This window comes from Balaenoptera acutorostrata, chromosome 20 (assembly GCF_949987535.1).
Source record: "Balaenoptera acutorostrata chromosome 20, mBalAcu1.1, whole genome shotgun sequence".
In the NCBI taxonomy this organism is placed as follows: Eukaryota; Metazoa; Chordata; class Mammalia; order Artiodactyla; family Balaenopteridae; genus Balaenoptera; species Balaenoptera acutorostrata.
Window position 1 is genome coordinate 5,632,987 of NC_080083.1, and position 19,927 is coordinate 5,652,913.

The 19,927-nt window shown below is 47.0% G+C and overlaps 1 protein-coding gene across 1 annotated transcript in view; it reads right to left on the reverse strand.

Annotated features, from left to right (window-relative positions):
- Positions 1 to 1,488: 1,488 nt before the first annotated feature.
- Positions 1,489 to 19,927, reverse strand: part of DNAH9 (dynein axonemal heavy chain 9) — a 298,166-nt gene continuing 279,727 nt past the window's right edge. The window contains exons 63-66 of the mRNA XM_057536174.1: positions 18,820 to 18,990; positions 14,245 to 14,427; positions 6,528 to 6,917; positions 1,489 to 2,289 (exon numbers count right to left, since the gene is read on the reverse strand). Of these exons, the coding sequence (XP_057392157.1) occupies positions 2,062 to 2,289; positions 6,528 to 6,917; positions 14,245 to 14,427; positions 18,820 to 18,990 (972 nt within the window). The 3' untranslated portion in view covers positions 1,489 to 2,061. The remainder of the gene's footprint in view (positions 2,290 to 6,527; positions 6,918 to 14,244; positions 14,428 to 18,819; positions 18,991 to 19,927) is intronic.

A 19,927-nucleotide genomic window follows, 5' to 3' on the forward strand; every position in this document is an offset into this window, starting at 1 on the left:
GTCCACTGTGTTCTGACTGGAACTCACAGACCCTAAGTGGTGGTCGAGCTCCTAGATCAGCTCGTACAAACCCACCAGGTTTACCAGCCAGCAGAACAGTGATGGGAACTTGCTAGCCTGGTGCCCCAGTGAGAGCTTGGCCAGTGCAGGGCACTCTGGTGTCCTCTTTCCATGCCCACCTCCCACTTCTCTGGGGCCTCAAGTTGCCCCTCTTTCTCCTGGCGTCCCCCTTAGGCCATCCATCATTTTTGCCAGAGTGTCCTGGCCTGTAAAATTACCTTCCTTATCTCATTTTGTCTGTATGTGTTAGGAAGAAATCAATAGTATTGATCCAATTTATAGTGTATCTAGAGGTTTACTGACACATGTATCTAACCTGACCACTTGTCTCCAAAACTGACGTGACCCAGAGTGTCCTGCTCTCATACCGCGAGACCACTTTCCTTCCATCTTGGTCCTCCTCTGCCTGCTCTCACTGTACTGTTCCCGGTGAGGATCAGGAAGCATGATGCTGATGAGGAGGACAGAGCTATCTCCATGGAAACAGATGAACTGTAGGCAAGAAACTGCAAGTTGTTGGCAAACAATGGCAAGTACATTGCTGGTTGATGTGAGAGGAGACAGCACTCAAGTTGGAATCCCTGGATTCCAGAAGAATTTGTTAACTCCCTTATAGCATGAAGATGAGGAATAAGGCCCTTCTTTCGGGGATGCAGGAACCACAAGGCAGAAAGCAGGAAAATCATGGTGGAATTGGCATGAGATTCTGTGTTCTCATAGCAGAGGTTTGGAGGAGGGTGGGTTTTTATGTTTTGAATCAGGAGTTCCCAAAGTGCAGTCCCCAGACTTGGAGCATTGGCAATTTCTTAGACTTATTGAATCAAACTCTGAAGGGTGGGGGCCAGCAATCTTTGTTTTAACAAGTCCTCCAGGGGATTCTGATGCCTGCTCAAGATGAAGAACCACTGTACTAAATAGTAATTAATCCAAAAATAAGTCTCTCCAAGGATATGTGGGAATAATGATCCTAGAAGGAATGGTGAGCCCCCGCAGACGACTTAACAAACAAGCCTCCCCATAGAGCTCTTTACAGCTCATTAAAACTGTAGACCTCTTTGGGCATCCAGTGAAAATGTGTTCCACAGAGGAAAATCTAGAAAACTTTTAGGTTAAAAAGCTTTAGGTGAAAGATTTTCCCTTGGGCCCCTCTTAAATGATCTGAAGGATGACAGAAAAACAAGGAAACAATCTACCTTGTTTGCAGTTTTGTCCTCAGCAAGTAGTAGATGTTAAACACTTGTTAAATGGATGTGTGGATTAATGAAGGATAAATATTGCATATATACTTCCCTTATCCTCTAGAGCAGTGATCAGCAAAATTTAGCCCACCGCCTGTTTTTGTAAATAAAGTTTTATTAGAACGTGGCCACACCCATTCACTTAGGTATCATCTGTGGCTGCTTCGGGGTTACAGTGATAGAGGTGAGCAGTTGCAACAGAAGCAATATGCCCCGTGAAGCCTAAAATATTTACTATCTGACCCCTAACAGAAAAAGTTTGGTGGCCCCCTGATCCAGAGTAACGTTCCTCAAGCCATAAAGTGCATACAGATCACCTGGGGAGCTTGTTAAAATGCAGACTCTGGTTCGTGGGCAATGCCGGTGCCGCTGGGCCACGGACTAGCTGGGAACTAGGGTGCTGGGTGTAGGGCTGTGTAATGACGTCAGGGCTCAAGTGCCTGTGGCTCGTTTCTCTTGGGCTCTTCATGATAACTTATGACTCTGCAACGCTCAAAGCCTGGACCAGACACAGTTGAAGAACAAATCACTTTATTAGGAAAGGGTCAGTGTTACGAGACTCTTCTCCCCTAGTTCCCAGGTCCACGCTCCTCTAGCTCTGCCTCACTTCAGGTCCTTCTCTCCGAGTCCCCCAAGGGAATTCTTCAGAACTGTGAGTGCTTTCGGTTTCTTATCTTTCCCTAGGGCTGGGGTCGGCCCTCTCCACTGGTCCCTCCGGGCAGCCTCCAGCCCAGCTCTGTCTCCTCAGTGGGTCTGCAGGAAGCTACACCTGGAGAAGCAAGGCTACTCCGGCCAGAACCCACTTGGAAGGCTTTTCCTTCGTCTTCAGGTGGAAAGTCCACACGTAGGTGGGTCCTCGCTGACGAGTCTTGTACACAGGACAGGGGTAGATTCTGCGGCAATCCTGCTTATCTGCGGGGATGGCCTTGAGGAGCAACACCGGCATGGGGGGTGTCAGCTCCATCAGCTTTCCCTCGGTGATGATCCCAGCCTGAGGACAAGGACACGAGAACATCTCAGCTCAGACCCCAAGCTCAGCCAGCCAGGCTTGCTCCTGTCGGAAGATCCAGGAGGGAGAGACTGGGAAGACCTGGCTGCCCTGGGCCCACCCCCTTACTGAGTTCTCTCGACAACCCACGATGGGGTGCCGTGGAGGGGTGGACATCATATTCCCACTGTTTTTCAGCCTGAACATCTTCTCGAAGCAGAGTTCCAAAAGCTGTTGCATATCATATGCAAATTAATCTCTTTGGGGCTTGAATTTCTCTTAGTTTTATTTTGTCATTTCGTAAGCGTACCGAATGCAGCTATTTGCCAGATGTCATGCTAGGTGCTAGGGACTTAAAGCTAAGCAAGACACAGTCCCTGCCGGCAAACACTTTAGATGTTAAGGCTTTGGTTTTGTCCTGTTCCAGTTTCTTACGTGCTGTCCTCCACCCTCTAGAGCATTTTCTCTTTTTGAGCAAAGGGAGCTATGTCCTGTCTTCACTCGTGTAATAGGGACCTGGCCGTTCTGTAGCTTTCCAGCTGGGGCCTCTCTCTGGTTCTCTGAGATGCCTCCATAGTGCTGTCTGGGAAAGTTTTTCCTAGTAGTCCTGAGAAATATTCTGAGGCACAAAAAGGTGCCTTGGTGAAATAAGCTTGGGAAGCGGTGTTTACCATACCCTGGACCTGAAGCTTTACGGTGCACACTAGCACACTGAAGACAAGAAGTCCTGGCAGTATAGAAAACAGTTTGACTTTATTTATCCCAGTCTTTCCCAAACTTATTTGACCACAGGACCCTTTTCTTGCAACCTCTTCATTTCCCGTGGCACTAGGGTTTTCTGAACATACTTTGGGAAATGATGATCCAGAGTGACTCATGGGTTCCTTGCCTGTGCCCAGGTGATTCTGAGCCCCTTATGCTGTGCACAGAATTTGTTTTAATTCCCATGAAATGTATTTAATGGGAAGGATGTGCCTCTTCAGTTCTGGTAGAGGCTGACACGAGGCATAGTAAGGAACAGAACTAAGGTAAACACTGAGGACCCCTCGTCCCCCACAACTGAGTGTTTATGGTAGGGAGTGGCAGCAGGGGTAGAACCTTTCTTTTTCCATATACCATAAAACCAACTCTTTTAAAATGTACAATTCACTGGTTTTTAGTATATTTATAAACTTGTACAGTCATCACCACTATCTAAATTCCAGGACATTTTTATCACCCTGGAAAGAAACTCTACAACCATTAGCAGTCACCATTAGTAGTGGGGTGTTAATGTCGTCAGTTATTATGATTGAATTGTCTGTTTCTCCCTTCAATTCTGACAGTTTTCGTCTCCTTTATTTTGGGGTCTCTTTTGTTAGATGCACATAATTTGTCATTGTTATATCTTCTTGATGGATGGACCTTTTATCATTGTAAAATGCCTTTTTTTGGTCTCTACAATTCCTCTCTCTTCTGTCTTTTCTCTAATAACAATTTTTTTTTTTTTTTTTTAGAAATTCACGTTTATTTATTTATTTATTTATTTATGGCTGTGTTGGGTCTTCGTATCTGCGCGAGGGCTTTCTCCAGTTGTGGCAAGCGGGGACCACTCTTCATCGTGGCGCGCGGGCCTCTCACCATCGCGGCCTCTCTTGTTGCGGAGCACAGGCTCCAGACGCGCAGGCTCAGCAATTGTGGCTCACGGGCCCAGTCGCTCCGCGGCACTTGGGATCTTCCCAGACCAGGGCCCGAACCCGCGTCCCCTGCATTGGCAGGCAGACTCTCAACCACTGCGCCACCAGGGAAGCCCCTCTAATAACAATTTTTAAGTCTATTTTGTCTACTATTAGTATAGTCCCCCAACTCTCTTTGGTTACTGTTTTCATGGTATGTCTTTTCCATCTGTTTACTTTCAACCTATTTGTGTCTTTAAATCTAAAGTGTGTCTCTTATACACAGCATATAGTTGGATCAGGTTTTTAAAAATGTAATCCATTCTGCCAATCTCTGCCTTTTAATTGTAGTGTTTAATCCATTTGCATTTAATGCTTGCTCTTTTTTCAGTCATTTTTCTTCAACAAACCCTGCTCGGATTGCCAAAAGCCTTTGGTTAATTTCCGGAGTTCTGACAAGTTTAATTCTGGTATATATTTATATATATATATATATATATATATATATATATATATATATATATATATATATATATGTATATATATATATATGTATGAAATTATTACATGTGATCTTGATATATACCTTATTATACTATCTTATATATATGATATATATTATATCTTATTATATATATCTTTATATATGTGTGTGTGTATATATATATATAATTTTTTTTTTTTTTGGCCAATGTTCTTGTTTTATGGAGGAGAGGAATTTTGGACATCCTGACCCTTCCCTTTTTGCTGAATGCTTTCTGGGATACAGACTTTGAGAACAAGAGTTCTTGGTGGGCGGGTGTCATTTTTTTGTTTGTTTTTATTGTTTGGAAACAAGGTAATGAAAAAGTGGGAGGTAGTTGATTGGAATCAACGTCCTTTTTCCCACAGTGCCAGCGCTCTTCCTTCTGAGCTTCTTCCCTACTTATCTTTTTTGCACTTCTCTCATTTTGGCGTCTTTAGTATCCTAGCTCTGGCTACCCTACACCTAACACGGTCCACATGTGATCTCCACTGACAGACTTGTGCAAATGTTCAGGTGGAGAGAGAGAAGTAGGCTTCCTTCTCAACGTTCAGGCTGCTTGAATACTGTCCCACTTTACCGTCCTTTCTGTCGGCTCTTGATTGGTTTCCTAGGGCTACCGTAACAAAATTATCACAAAGACGGTGGCTCAAAACAACAGAAACAACGTATTCTTTCACAGTCCTGCAGGCCAGAAGTCTTAAAGTGTAGGCAGGGTTGGTTCCTTCTGGAGGCTCTGAGGCAGAACCCGTCCCACGCCTTTCCCCTGGTGTCTGGTGGTTGCTGCAACCTGTGGCCCCCCTCGGCCTGTAGATGCACCCCTCCAGTCTCTGCCTCCGTTTTCACAGAGCGTTCTCCTCTTATGAAGACACCGATCATTGGATTTAGCGCCTACTCTATTCTAGCGTGACCTCATCTTAACTAATTACATTTGTAAAGACCCCTTTCCAAATAAGGTCACATTTTGAGGTTCTGGGTGGACATGAATTTTGAGGGAACACTCTTCAACTTAGTACAGCTCTCTATGCATATTGATGTGGACTTGTAGGATCTTCTAGACCTTCTAATAGTTTTCCCACATTCCTTTGTATTGACTGCTAGGAATAGTTTAGTGCAAATATTGCCAAATGGGATATGTGACTAAGCAGTCCTTCCAGATCGTGTGTATAACAAATGTAAACTTGTCCTGGAGTTATCCATCCTTGTTCATGTCATTTATCCCAGCCACCTGTGCTTGTTTGCTGGTTTCCTATCGGAGACAAAACATCTTTTCTGATCTTATGCTGACTCAAGTTTGTATTAGCCTGCAGTGAGGAATCCATTCAAAGTGTCACTTTAAATGATATCACTGGCACCCCTTTGCTAACATGTAGCAGTGTAAAAAGTAGGAGGGATTCCTGCCCTCCGAGAGCTCATGAATGAGGAAAGTGGAACAGGGAGGTGAAATGATACCCCCAGGTCACACAACAAGTTTTGAGCACTCCCTATGTACCAGGCACTGTTCTAAGTGTCTTGCATATTAATTCATTTAATCATCACAGCAACTCTGTTTTCCCATTTAACAGTTGAGTAGGGACTTCCCTGGTGGTCCAGTGGTTAAGACTCTTCGCTCCCAATGCAGGGGGCCTGGGTTCGATCCCTGGTCAGGGAACTAGATCCCACATGCCGCAACTAAGAGCCTGCATGCCGCAACTAAAGATCCTGCGTGCCACAACAAAGATCGCACACGCAGCAACAAAGATCCTGTGTGCCGCAACTAAGACCCAGCACAGCCAAATAAATAAATTAAATAAATAAATATTTAAAAAAAAAACAGTTGAGTAAACTGAGATTTTTCACAGAGTTAGTAAGCAGTAGTGCTGGGATTCAGATCCAGCCAGTCTGTTGCTTTTAACCTCTCTACTCACTCTGCGCTCTTTATGTCATCCTTGTCTACATAGAAATGATTTGACAGCCTCAAGGGATGCTAAAAGGGCATCCCTTTTAGCAATTGTACTTTACAGGGGGCAATGTGTATGTAATCAGCCCAAAGGGGATGCCCTTTGGCTCATCCCAGGATTTACCTGTACATCCCAGCGAGCGCCTTCCATGAAGAGGCCATGGATGTAGGCCCCTTCCCGAGGGGGGCTCCTGAATTCCTCTCTGTTCTTCTTTGTCACGTCACATTGCAAGGCCGTCTGGTCCAGGGGCCACTCATTCTTGCGGGCCGTGGACTGCATGATGGCGGTCAGGAAGGACTGCGGGTTGAAGAAGCCCGTCAACCACACAGTGGAGGGCATCATAAAGTCGCCTGTCCAGGCCTCCAACTCCTTGATTCGGTTGAGCAGGTCCAAAAACCAGGCTGCCAGGCCTGCCATGGAAGGGTAGGCGCGCCTGGCCCAGGGCTCCGGCACTGTGTCTAGGTACAGAGCGTTCTGTAAGTTCTCCATGTCGCTGGTCATGGTCAGCTCCCCCTGAAGACAAAGGGTGAGAGGGGAAAGAGTGAGGGGCAGCAAGTCCCTGGAAACAGCTGGCCTTGGGGATCTTTGCGAAGACAGGAGATGACTGCCGGGGTGGGTGACACAATGACAGTTCCTGTCTAGTACTTGATCTGCAAGGTTTGTCTCATAGAGATTGGTCCTCTCCCAACTCCTGTGGTATCAGAGTCTACGCGTATCTACTGACATTAGTTTAGGTCCACTGCAGACCTCAAGCCACCTGTGGGTTCCATGCTGATTCCACCCCACCCTAAAGCTTGGGCTCCTCCGTTCTCCTCCAGTGAAGGAGGAATCCTCTTCCAATCGCTAGATGAAATCTGTAAAGGAAGATGTACATTGAAAACCATCTTTAAATTAAACTTTGTAACCTGAGTTATGCCAAGGATCTACAATTTCTTGAAGGTGTCGTCTCTACTGCAGTGGTTTCTGCACAGGGGTTAGGGTACCCAATAAGGCTTGCCGTGTCTGATCTGATGACCATCAGTCCTATGAAGCTATTTAAGCACAAGTGAGTTAAAATTATAAAATTATCAGTCACATTAGCTACATTTCATGCCATCAGCAGGCATGGTGCCCTTAGCACAGATATGGGACATTCTCCTTGTTCCAGAGGGTTCTATTGGACAACACTGCTCTAAACAGAAAGGCCTAGTTTTCTGTTTGGTAATTAAACTGTAGTGTATGTGTTTTTGCCAGGGTTGTGTTAAAAATTCTGTATGTTGCAGTTTTAATAAAACATGTTTATGGGCATACAATAGTACACGCTGGCTAAACTGCAGATAAGAAGATATGTAGACAAATCAAGACTCATTACAAAAAAATAAAGTCCAATAGACTTAAAAGGAAAAAGATATAGACTGTAGTTATTTTTCTTTCTAAAATAAAAATTTTAAGTTTTCAATGGCCAGTTAACTCACATAATTATAAAGTGCTTTTATAAATAATACACCAAATAAATATGCTTCCCCACAGAATTGTTTTGGGTTGTTTTGAGTCGGGGTGTGTCTGTGGCAGTTTTTTGCACCTGTGAATGTTGTCGGCCATGCAAGTTGGTGGGGAGGCAAGGTCCCCCGCCCTGGAATCATCCCACAACTGACCTAACAGGACTGGGTCAGCAGTACTGGAAAAAGTAGGATGAAAATGTCCCGGTCCTTTGGCACATCTCTGAGGGCCGTGGCAGACCGACAAATAGAGATGAACTCACGTGGAGCCCCGGCCTCTGCCAGCCGCAGTTGTTTGCTGGTCCAGAGAAGTCCTTTGTTGCCTGCTTGCCGCCCCCGGCTAACTCAGTCACTTACTCCGTGTGGCCATGCCTCACACAGAGATGTGTCACTTCCGAAAACGGTGAGGTCCTATAAGCCTCTATTTCTCTGGCATTCACTGCAAGAAGAAATCATGTGCTTAAATTAAAACGTGTGCAGTATTAGGGCAGTGAAGCTCCCCTGTAAGACACTAAAACGTGTCTTACAGGGGAGCTTCACTGCCCTAATACTGCACACGTGGATCCATGTCATTACACATTTGTCCAGATCCATAGAACGTACACCACCAAGAGTGAACCCTACTGTGCACTGTAGGTGACTGGTGATTGCGAGGAGTCGGGGTAGATTTATCAGTTGTAACAGATGGGCCACTCTGGCGGGGGATGTTGATCATGGGGAGGCTGGGTGTGGTCGGGGGAGGGGGATATGGGAACTCTGCCTTCTGCTTAATTTTTTTTTTTTTAAAGGTTTTTATTTATTTATTTATTTAATTTATGGCTGTGTTGGGTCTTCGTTTCTGTGCGAGGGCTTTCTCTAGTTGCGGCAAGTGGGGGCCAATCTTCATCGCGGTGCGCGGGCCTCTCATTATCGCAGCCTCTCTTGTTGCGGAGCACAGACTCCAGATGCGCAGGCTCAGTAATTGTGGCTCACGGGCCTAGTTGCTCCGCGGCATGTGGGATCCTCCCAGACCAGGGCTCGAACCCGTGTCCCCTGCATTGGCAGGCAGATTCTCAACCACTGCGCCACCAGGGAAGGCCCTTCTGCTTAATTTTGCTGTGAACCTACAGCTGCTCTAAAAATAAAATCTGATAATAAAAAAAAATGTATATGCAATACTTAACACTCTTCAGAAATCTAAAATCATTTTGACAGCAGGGAAGCATAAAATGTGTAACTTGGCTTTCTTAAAAATTTCTCACATCTGCTTAGAAGTTATTCTGACAATGATTTTGCATTTACTAATTGAAAGTATGAGTGATGGAGCCTTAAAGAACGTGCTGTCTCTTAGGTTCTGCCCGTTTGAGAGTGAAGCAGGAACGATTTAGGAAAAGAAGAAGTCATTCACCTTGTGGTTAGGGTGCTGAACTCAGATCTGCCCATGACCTTGAGTGGACATAGAAATGACTCACTTTCAGAGGAGGGGCTGAGAAGAAACCAGAGAGAACCTCACTCCAAATTCACTCAGTGTAACGTGGGTCCCTTTCTTAGGAAAAGAGGAATAAACCTACAGACTCTGGGACAGTGTTTCCCAAAAGGTGTTCAGAGAAAATTCGTTTCCTCAGGTGCTGCCAGATTGATGGAGGCGGGGTGGGCAGACGGGAAGTTTCTGGGCCAGACTGTGGGTAAGTAGGCCTTTTGTAAAGACTCCAGCTACCCGCGAGAGAAACCTGCTTCCACCTGCTCAAGCCTGACCTCCTCAAACTCCCCCTGCCTGGATCCCGTGGAACACGGATTAATGTCTGCACTTATTTGCTCATAGGTCAAGAGTCGACAAAAAGAAAACTCACAAAGAGAACACTAAATCCTTAAGAAGATGACGTAGTTCAGGGTTCTGTGTGACTGGCTTGTTCCACGTTCACATTGTAGGGAAAGCAGGGAGAACTAAAGACTGGGGGGCACTTTATGGTGGGTATGAGGGCTACCTGGATGTGGCCTTAACCACTTTTTTTGTCCCTAAAAATAAATGCTTTCAAAGTCTTTCTTAGGTAGCATATAAGATAAAAACCTGATTTGCCCTCTAGGCCTTCATTGCTTTAAGTCAGTGTGCTTGTTAAAAGCGCGGATTCAAAGGCTCCATTCCAAACCTAAGGACTCCAGCCTCTGGATGGCCAGGAATGTCCATCTGTAAAGGGCAGCTCTGGAGGGTCAGAAGTGGCTGGTGCTCTGGCCTCGCAGGCACGTGGCCAGCGTCCATCACGTGGGGTCAGCAACACCCACATACGCCCTTCTCCAGGGGCTGCAGGCTGCACCCTGTCCTGAGGGTCAGCCCCTGTCTGCTTTTCCTTCCCTCTGAAGGTGGTCTTTGCAACCAGCTTTCATATGAATGAAACCCCGGGAGGTAAAGACGTGGGGAGGGAAGTGGGAATTATGTGGGTTCCACCCTTCCCAGTCTGGTGTCCAGACTGCGGGTGACAGCAGCCGGTCCATCTGTGCACTCTAGCAGGCATGTGGGCTAGGGCAGCTGCCTGCGGGGTGATGACCGTAAGTCACTAAAGGGCCAAAGCAAAACCTGAACTATGAAGTCAACACACAACGGATGAGAATAAAGAGCCAGAGCGGTTCCCCAAGTCAGCGAGCTGGGCTTTGAGACTGAACATCTCTCACATGTTTAGAAAAACAGAATTTGTCAATCAGGAGGGGCAATCAGCCACTGAAGCATAGGGGGAAAATGTCTGATGCCATTAAATATCTGAATCATAGAAAATAGTTCCCAGCCCCAGATTCTGGGCTGGCCATGACTCCATCTAAGAGAGCACTGCCCAAATGAAATATAATGCAAGTTGTGAATGGGTAATTTTACATTTAAAATTCACAAAATTACATGTGTGTAATTTTACATTTTCTAGTACCCACATTAAAAAAATAAAAAGAAACAGATGAATTTAATTTTCATAATATGTTATTTAACTTAATAGATTTAAAATATCAAATATTTCAATATTTAATCAATATAACAATTATTAATAGGATATTTTCCCCTTTTTGTCTTATATCTTTGAAATATGGCATTTAATTTAAACTTACAACACATTTCAGTCTGGACTAGCCACATTTCAAGTGCTAACCTGTCATTAGTGGCTACCATACTGGACAGTGCATAAGAATCCAGCTTCTCCTGTAGTTTTCCTACACAGGTAGAGAATTTTCTGGGCAGGCTGCCATCAGTCAATAGCGCTTTGAAAGTTATACCTAGTTGTAAAGGATTGTAAAGGAATAAACTGGCATTTGGGAGTTTTGTACATCAGGCTTTTGTGCATTTGGTTAGTGAGAGTCAGTACCTCTGACCAATCAGCTCTGGGATGCTCACAGGACCTGGTTCTTCACTGTGTAAGGCTGAGAGCCAGATGTCTGACTCTCCTGAATTCTCCTCTGTGGGGACATGGTTGTGGCTGGTAGACCTCTCCCAGGTGGCCACTTCTGTGTGCTGTATGCTGTGAGCTCCCACAGTCTTCAGGGGTTAGAGAGCTGGGCCTCTCAGTTCAGTCAGTACTTTTGGGTAGCATTATGGTTTCCCATCCAGCCAACTATGAATAAAAATTTCTTAATCAAAAATGCTAAGGGTATTGACTTAAGGACTTAAAAAGTTAGACATTTTCTAATTTGGTGCCCAGTCTGGGCAGAGCATTTGGATTTACCTGTTTGATGTGCTGGGTAGTGTGAGTTGCCCCATGTCTCCCTGTGCTCCACCTAAAACAGTCCTAGAACTTCAAAGTGACTGTTAAAGAGAAAGAAAGGACCGGAAGGAAAACCTCGCTCAGAATTTCCTCTCCTCCCATTATGCTTCCCCCTTCCATGTTCCGCTGGGAGCTGGGATGTGAGTTCCTCACCGCTCCAGGTACCAGCCGCTCTCCAGTGGGGCCCTCACGTCTCCCGCACTTGCCAGGCTGTCCTGTGACCCCCTCCTGTTCCAGTTGCTCCCTTCGGCCGTTTCCTCTCTGACTCCCATTTCTTGCAGCTCAGCTTAACCTCTTCCCCAGACTTGGAAACTTTTCCTTCTCTGAACTCTGCTGCTGTCCCCTTGCACCTTCACTGTTCCATGAAGACATCTGTCCATCTTTTCTTCTACCTACTTGCCTTAATGCTATTCACAAACTTGTCTCGCCACAAGAATTACCCAGCTGCTGGCTAAAAATACAGGTTTCCAGACCCCAGCTCCGGAGGTTGGTGGGACTGGAGGGTGGAGATCGGAACACATATTGGGATGAAGCCCCCAGGGGGTCTGATGACCAGGCCAGTTTGGGGCCCTGTCCTAATGAGACTAGGTTTTCATGACAGCGTTTTTAAGCGGAGATTGCTCTTTCTGTCCCCCCTGCTCACAGGGGACCAGGAGAAAAAGGCAACATACCGTTGTCCTGACTGCTTCTGGGTCAATGTTGTCACCACCAGTCACCTTTAGAAGTTCACCATATCACTCTTACTCACCTGAGGGGACCCTCTGCTCCAGCCAAACCAAGTTAACTCTTAGAACAGGCTTAGGGTTCCCCACCTTGGGACTTCTAGAAGGTTCTTCATATTGCCACATGTCATAATCCTACCCTTCCTCCAAAGCCCCCTGGATGCCACTTCTCCGCCGGGGCCATCCCTGATTCCACATGCTTCTTTCTTCCTTTCTTCTCGCACCTCTCTCTGTGTGGCCCTGAATCAATCCTGCCTGGTACTGTAATCCATTTGTACGCTCGTTTTCCCGCCAGACTGTCCGTCTGGAGAGGAAGGCTCCCCTGTCAGTCTCCGCTGTCTCCCCAAGGGCAGAGCACCGAGGCTGGCCATCCACCAGCCCTGCTCGAGCTCGACTGGAAGAAAAGAGCAACTCCCTCCCCACCCCTTCATCCTCGCCCAGGCACGCACTGGGATCCATGACACCACACCGCAGCGAAGGCTCTTGAAAGAAAAACGAGTGAATGAATTGGAAGTCGGATGGGTAAATAGACTGCACCAAATTGCACAGATTCACTAAGCTAAGACTGCAACAAACAAGCTCAAGATAATTACTAATATGTACCTGCGTACCTAGGGAACCGAGCCACATAAAATGACAGGCAAGGTCCTTATTTACGTTTGAGATTGTTCTATGGAATTCTGTATTTCCTTTGATTACAAGCCGGTGCATAATTTGGTAACATTGCCAAACAGCATCAGTCTTTGACATCCCTTCCCGTCTCTCCTTTCTCCTTATTTCCTTCTATCCATATTGGGGCAGAATGGGAATTAACAGACTAAAAAAAACTCACCCAGATTTCTCAGTCTATTTCATAGTTTCTATGTGACCACATGTGAAAACGCTCATGGCTGTGTGTCCTCTGCACCCGTGACAGTGGTCATACGACTCCAAGAGCCAGACACAAGGGCGGCAGCACATCACAGGCCTGGACGTCCAGGGCTGGGCTGAGCTTTCACCGCTGCCTACAAAAGTGGGTTCTCACTTTCCCTCTGTCTGGGGTTACAATTATTTTAATACATGTGCCAGTGTAAACTGACAACAGTACTTTCCTCAGCTCCTCAAAGGCAGCAGGACCTCCCACTCACCTGTCATCCAGGTGAACAGTTATAGCGCTTTTCTGTTAGGCTTTGTGCTGGGCACTTGATGGAATTATCTTATGGTGAATAAAGTAGATCTGTTTACATAATTGGTGGTATAAATAATAGACTCTTTCATTGCTCATGAGAAACGTCAGAGCTTGTGCAGTATCTTGGGCCTTTCAGATAACCATGAGGTTGCAAAAGATTAAAGTTCTTTCCTTTCCTCTGACAGGGTAGTAATAATAGTGCCATCAGCTTACACTTCTGGGTACTTGCCGCGTGCTGGGCATTGTTCTAAACATTCTATGCGAACGTATTTATTGAATCCTTCCCAAAGCCCTATGAAGTAGGACCACTATCCCTGTTTTACAGGTGAAGAAACTGAGACGCAGTGAGACTTAAGTCACTCTCAGGCCACAGAGCGAGGAGGCAGCAGAGCTGGGAGGCGGTCCAGGGCTGTCTAGAACCCGTGCTCTGATGCAGCACACACTTCTACGTCCCATGAAAGCAACACCACCCATGTCAGCAGAAGACACAGGGCATCAAGACTTCTCTTGTGCTCGGCACTCAGAGCATGGGCTCCCGGGCGGCTTGCCAGTCACAGCTCATTCTGCCCTCCCAGCTTCCAGCTTCAGAGCCTGCCTTACCCTCCCTGCAGCCTGGCCAGACTCTGGTTTCTAGGAGTGGCACCTTCTCAGGCAGTGAGGCTGCTGTGACCACTGCTCTCCAGCTCCCCTGGCACTCCTCCCACAAGGGGCTCCCGCTGGCAGCGCCCTCCCTCCCCCGCCCCCAGCCTCGCCCACCTTTAATCCGAGGTCTAGCTCTCGCAGGGAGCGCTGAATCTCCCGGGTGAGGACGTTCATCCGTTCGCACTCCTGGAGCACCACGACCATGTAGGGGGTGCGCTCCTCCGCCTTGGCCGTCAGCTCTGGGATGTTAAACTCATCTGTCACCCGCTCCAACAGCTCTTCCAGGACGGCCTTGACCTGCCCCACAACAGGAAACACAGGGTTACGACGGCATTCCACTTCTCCAGAAGGCCTCCATTCCCCTGCCGTGTGGCACTAAAGATGCCAGTCATCCGTGCCCTGGGCATACCCTTGCCCGCTTGCTGAGGTCAACTGGGTCAGGGGCTGAGGACCAACCGCAGCATGGCCTCCCTTATAGGCCGGCCAGCTCTCTGTGACTTCTGTGACCAGCTTAAAAGGATGGACACAGAGGCCTTTCTGAGAATTGGGAGTTGAAAAACCCGGAGACTGACCCCGTTAGCTGTGGGCATCGAGCTAGAAGGGCACAGGACAGACTTGGGCCTAGGGTGGTCATTTGGAACCACGGGAAGCCGCGGCGCTGAGCAGCAGTGACGGAGACATAAACGTTCCTTTCGGAGTTTCCGTGAGGCTGCACTGCAGCTCCTGTCCTTGGGTCCTGGAAGAAGCATCGCCACAGCTCATGTAAACCTCCTCCCCCACCCCACGAACCCTTTTACCACACGGACTGTCAGCTCATTAGACCAGGGGAGCCAGAACAATCAGGGCCTCTCTCCTGGAAAATTGGAATTGAGGCGCCGAGATTCTGGGCTGTCTGCGGGGCAAGCACTGGAGGCTGAGTCTGCCATTTCGAAGCAAATGAGTAAAGCCCAGGAGCTCTGTCAGCAGAGAAGGAAGAACGAGAAAGTGCAGACTCACTGGAACATGTGGCCGGCAGAGGGGCTGGAGGGAGGGAGAGCGGGAGCCAGGGCTCCAGTTCCAGCCCTTCCTGGAGTCAGGAGGGCCGGTGGACGTGTGTGGTGGATGCCGCTTTGGTTCCTTCATCTCATCCCTCTTCTTCCAGTGACGGGTCCCTGTCTCCTTTCGTGAAATTACCTCTTTCCCGCTGTTTTGGGGCACAGTCACCGGGCCCAGCCCTCCCCTGACTCAAGTGGGCCAATCAGATGATCTTTCCCAGGAGCATGAAAATTGAATCTCAAGCCCAGGATTTAGGTGCAGAAAGTGGAGGGAAGTGCGATGGTCCACTCTTCTCTCTCCCTGGGACCCCAGAGCCACTGTGGTTTCTATCCTTTCTTCAGTGTATTCCTTCGATACAGTGAGCTATTTCTTGCCTATTTCAGTGAAACTGGCCTCTGTTCCTTGCAACCAAAGAACCCTGACTGAGTTAATACGGCGTCGTTATGTATCACCCGTGTGAATTTAAGCAAGTCATTTAGACCTCAATTTTCTCATCTATTAAAAATTTCCAAGAGCAACTTTCTCCACTGCCCCCTCCCCCGCCAACTACCAGGGCTGGTGAAGAGATCAAACCAAAAGAGGTGATGAATGTGGCAGCATCTGAAAGCTACAAAGGACCCTACACATGTACAGGATTATTAATATTAATTTTGCCTTGTATTGTTAACAGACAATACATTATCTAGGAAAAGAGCTGATGTTAGAAGGAAAGAAAGTAAAAACTCATTACCGTGTCACAAATGGGTCTCTGGTGCTGTCATAGCAAAAACTGGAATGGAATTTTAACAGTACCTGGAAGCTGCTGCTGAGACAGAAGACAAATGGCTAAAACTACATCATAGTTCTGTCTCTGGAGATGGATTTGAAGAAACAGCCCTGTATCAGCAAGCTGCCATTTGGACATTATTCACAAAGAAATGAAAAGATAGTCTGGAGCTACTGTTTCAAAACACATTGAACATGGGGAAACAGAGTTCTCTTCCGTCACTGATCAGGCCTTGGGGGATTTGGAGACCCTGCCTGAGGAGGGAGCAAATCCACAGACATAGAGAGGACACTTCAGATGGGAGCAGTGCATGCCAAGGGATGTGGTCTACTTTACTTCCATAAGCAAACACCTGTTTTTTTTTTCCTTTTGGAAAAGTAATAAATGCTTATCATAAAAATCTAAATATTACAGATTCCTCTGATATTAGAAGCAAAATCCTCCCACAATTTTGCCTCTTCCTTCAAAGGGGGAAAAAAAGCACTGTTAATTATTGGTTTATAATTTCTGCAGGTGTCCTTCAATGCATATGACTCTATCTATCCATCATCTATCCGTCATCCATCTATCCATCCATCCATCCCCATATTTATCACGTCTGTCATATCTTCCTTCCTGCCTTGCTGCTTCTCTTCCCTCCATCGCTCTCCCTTCCCTCCCCACCTCCTTCTCTTTCTATCTATCACAAATGGAATCATAATACACACAGATTTTTCAGTTTGCTTTTTTTGTGTTTTGTTTTTGTTTTCTTTTGGCCACACCATGTGGCCTGCGGGATCTTAGTTCCCCAACCAGGGATAGAATCCATGCCCCCAGCAGTGGAAGCTCAGAGTCTTAACCACTGGACCGCCAGGGAAGTTACTCTGCTTGCTTTTTTCACCGAATAATATATCTTGAACACATTCCCTTGTTAGTACTTACGGATTTACCTTGTTTTTTTAACAGTATATATTATTTCACTGTTTTGGCATTGCATAATTTATTGAGTCATCCCCCTATTGACGGTATTTGGTCTGTTTATCATTCCTTCTACTATAAACAATCCTGCAATAAAGAAATATATCATAACGTCTGTGCCCTTTTGAGTGTTTCCACTGGTTGAATTCCTAGGAATAGAATTATGAGTAAAATATATGAACATTTTAAACTTTAGTAGCTATTGTCAAATTGCTCTACAATTTAAAGCTCTAGTAACAGAGATGGGAGTACATCTTTTCTTATGTTTTCACCACTGGATATCCTCACGTTAAAAAAATTTTACCATTGTGTGAAAAATAATATTTCACTTAGCTCCATTTAGCTATGAGCGATGTTGAGAATATTTTACTATTTTTCTTGGCCATTTGTATTATTACGTGAATTTCTTTTGTGTCCTTTTCCCCTTTCCCCTCTTCCTCTCTCTCCTTCTTTTTCCTCCACGGGTAATAACTGTATATTAGCGAAATCTGCCCACTTCCCGGTATCTGTGTTGCAATTGGGTTCTCCTAGTTTGGCAAGTGATCGTACTTCATTCATCTCTGACATACACAAACACACACACACACACACACACCCCATTTCTTGAAGTGGTTAGAAGAAGGGGATAAGGAAATGACAAGAACTAGAAGCTTCCTTTAATGCTGCCCGAAGAATCCTAAGCCTATTACTCACATAGTCCCAGCCTTTTCATTTTTAAGCTAGGAACATTTTTATTGTTTTTATTTTTTTTATTTTTTCTTTAGCTAGGAACATTTTTGATACTAGGTGGTTTGGATTCTGGGCAACATAAACTTTCTTATCTTCCTTTTGTTCTCAAATGATATCCTATGCATCGAACAGTAAAACAGCAGCTTTCTCAAAGTAGGCTCACCTGCATCACAATCGCTGGGCTGCAGATTCCTGGGCCTAAAACCCCAGACCCCAGAATCGGATGCTCCCTAGCTCATTCCGAGGCATATTAAAATTTGAGACTCATTTTAATGACATCACTCCATACCTTTAAACAAACATCCAGCTCCTTTACTATCAGTCAGTTTGTTTTCCTAAAATCAATCCCTGAAGCCTAAAAGTTCATAACTCTCCAGGTTTTTTAATCCTTAATCTTCCAAGTATGTTTCCTTGTAACAAGGGAACCTCTAACTAAAGGAACCCGGGTAGTAAGTACTCTGGAGGGGAGGTGGGGTGAAGCAGACGCATCTGTCGGAAACTGAACTGCCTTGCCTTAGGAAAGCATCACAGAGAAGGTTCACTTTGAGCCCCTTCCTTTTCTGCCCTCTGCCGCACCCTCACCAGGAACAGAGCTCCCAGGTCGCCTCTGGTCACCCGACACCCACACGGCACCCTCCTCTGCCTTTCCACCCAACAATTCCCCTGCACCTTCCTGAAGTTTCGGGAAGTCCTGTGCTTAGTAGCACTAGCTGTGCGTCAGGAGACTCGGGGACTAACTGTCCTTCCCACAAGGAGACGGCATTTTCGTCTTAAAGAGGAGCGTCTAGCTGGCGGAGTGACGGCGGGGTGTCTAGGGACAGCTCCCCACCCATAATTACCTAGTTTGGGAAAGGAACCATGAGGTCCGTTTCGAGGTTCCCAAACCACGATTGTTCAGCTCTGCCCTTTCCTCACTTTGGCAGACAAACGGAATAAAACCTGCCTTTGGGGGGACGAGTGAAGCACTGCCACACCCAGCGGCAGGGACGTCCTACCAGGGACCCCGAGGGCCCGCCTGGCCACGTGACTGCGGCGGGTCCCTCGGAGGCGAAGGGTCGGCGCGGCGAGGCTGGACCAGCCATGCGCCGGGAAGACGCACGCCATGCAGTCTGCGCTGTGGAGCCCAACACGGCCGGCGGGAGAAAGGGCGAGCTCGGCAGTCCTGGGCTCCCCAGAATATCTCGGGCAACCCCTCCATATACCTTTTCTTCCCTTGCGGCCCCCGCTCCATCTCCGGCCTGGCTGTCCCGGGGCTGCAGCTCCAGCACCGTGCGAAAGAGCTTCTCCGAAGTCTGGGTCAGGAAGCCGATCTCCGCGTTCGGGTGGAGGCCGTAGAGATGCGGCGACTCTGGGGGCAGCTCGGCGTCGATGTACTAAAAAGTCAAGGGCAAGCTCACTTGAAAACCGACGAGACGTGTCTCCCATCTCCCACCTGACTAGTCCTCTGCCCGGCAGTCAGTGGGCCGGAGCAGGCCTCAGACGCCGGGGCCCCTCTGGCCCTCCAGGTGGACCCTGCTCCAGGTGGACGCCACTCACCGATGCGGGCCGACCTCAGCGTGCTGCCCACCTGTTAGGGCACACCCTTACACCGTCCGTTTGTGTACGCCCGGCTGGTTTTCCAGAACCTCCACATTCATGAGCTCATGCTTTTGGGGGAAGCTTAGCTGACTTTATCCATCTCCAATCTCAGCCCCCCCCACGGCGCCCTGACCTACACCTGTCCCTCCACACACAAGGGGGACCTCTCAGAGTCCCTCAGAGATACTTTTCCTGCCTGGTAATTTTACCCAGCCCTCCCCGCTTAAATTCCTTTTCTCTCCCCTCTGTTTATTTAAATCAGGGATGATAAACCTGAATGCAAACATGGGACCATGTATGCAAAATAAATGTGTGAATCCTGGTGTAGGATGAAGTGAGCTTTGCTTCTGGCAGAAAGCATTCGAATTAAAAACATTTAAAACAATGTGTCTCCAAACACCACATCTCTGTGGTCAGTTGTGGTGGGCCATAGGCTGCCATCCCTACAAAATCCTCTCCAGCACGTAAAGCTCACTTCCTTCTCCAAATGTTTCTGAGCACTCTGTGCCAATTCTCTCCATTACAGCGAAAAAATATCCCTCAAGTTTAGCATTGATGATTTCTTGGTGTTAGTAACATCTAGTCTAAGTAAAAGATGGCTCATTCCTTAAAGGCAAATTTGCGTGTTTATTTTTGCATTTCTTCCAGCACCCAGCACACTCCTGGACTCCTGGTAAGCCCTATAAGCATCTACTGACAGATTAAAGAGAGGTATGGAGAAAGGGGAACTCT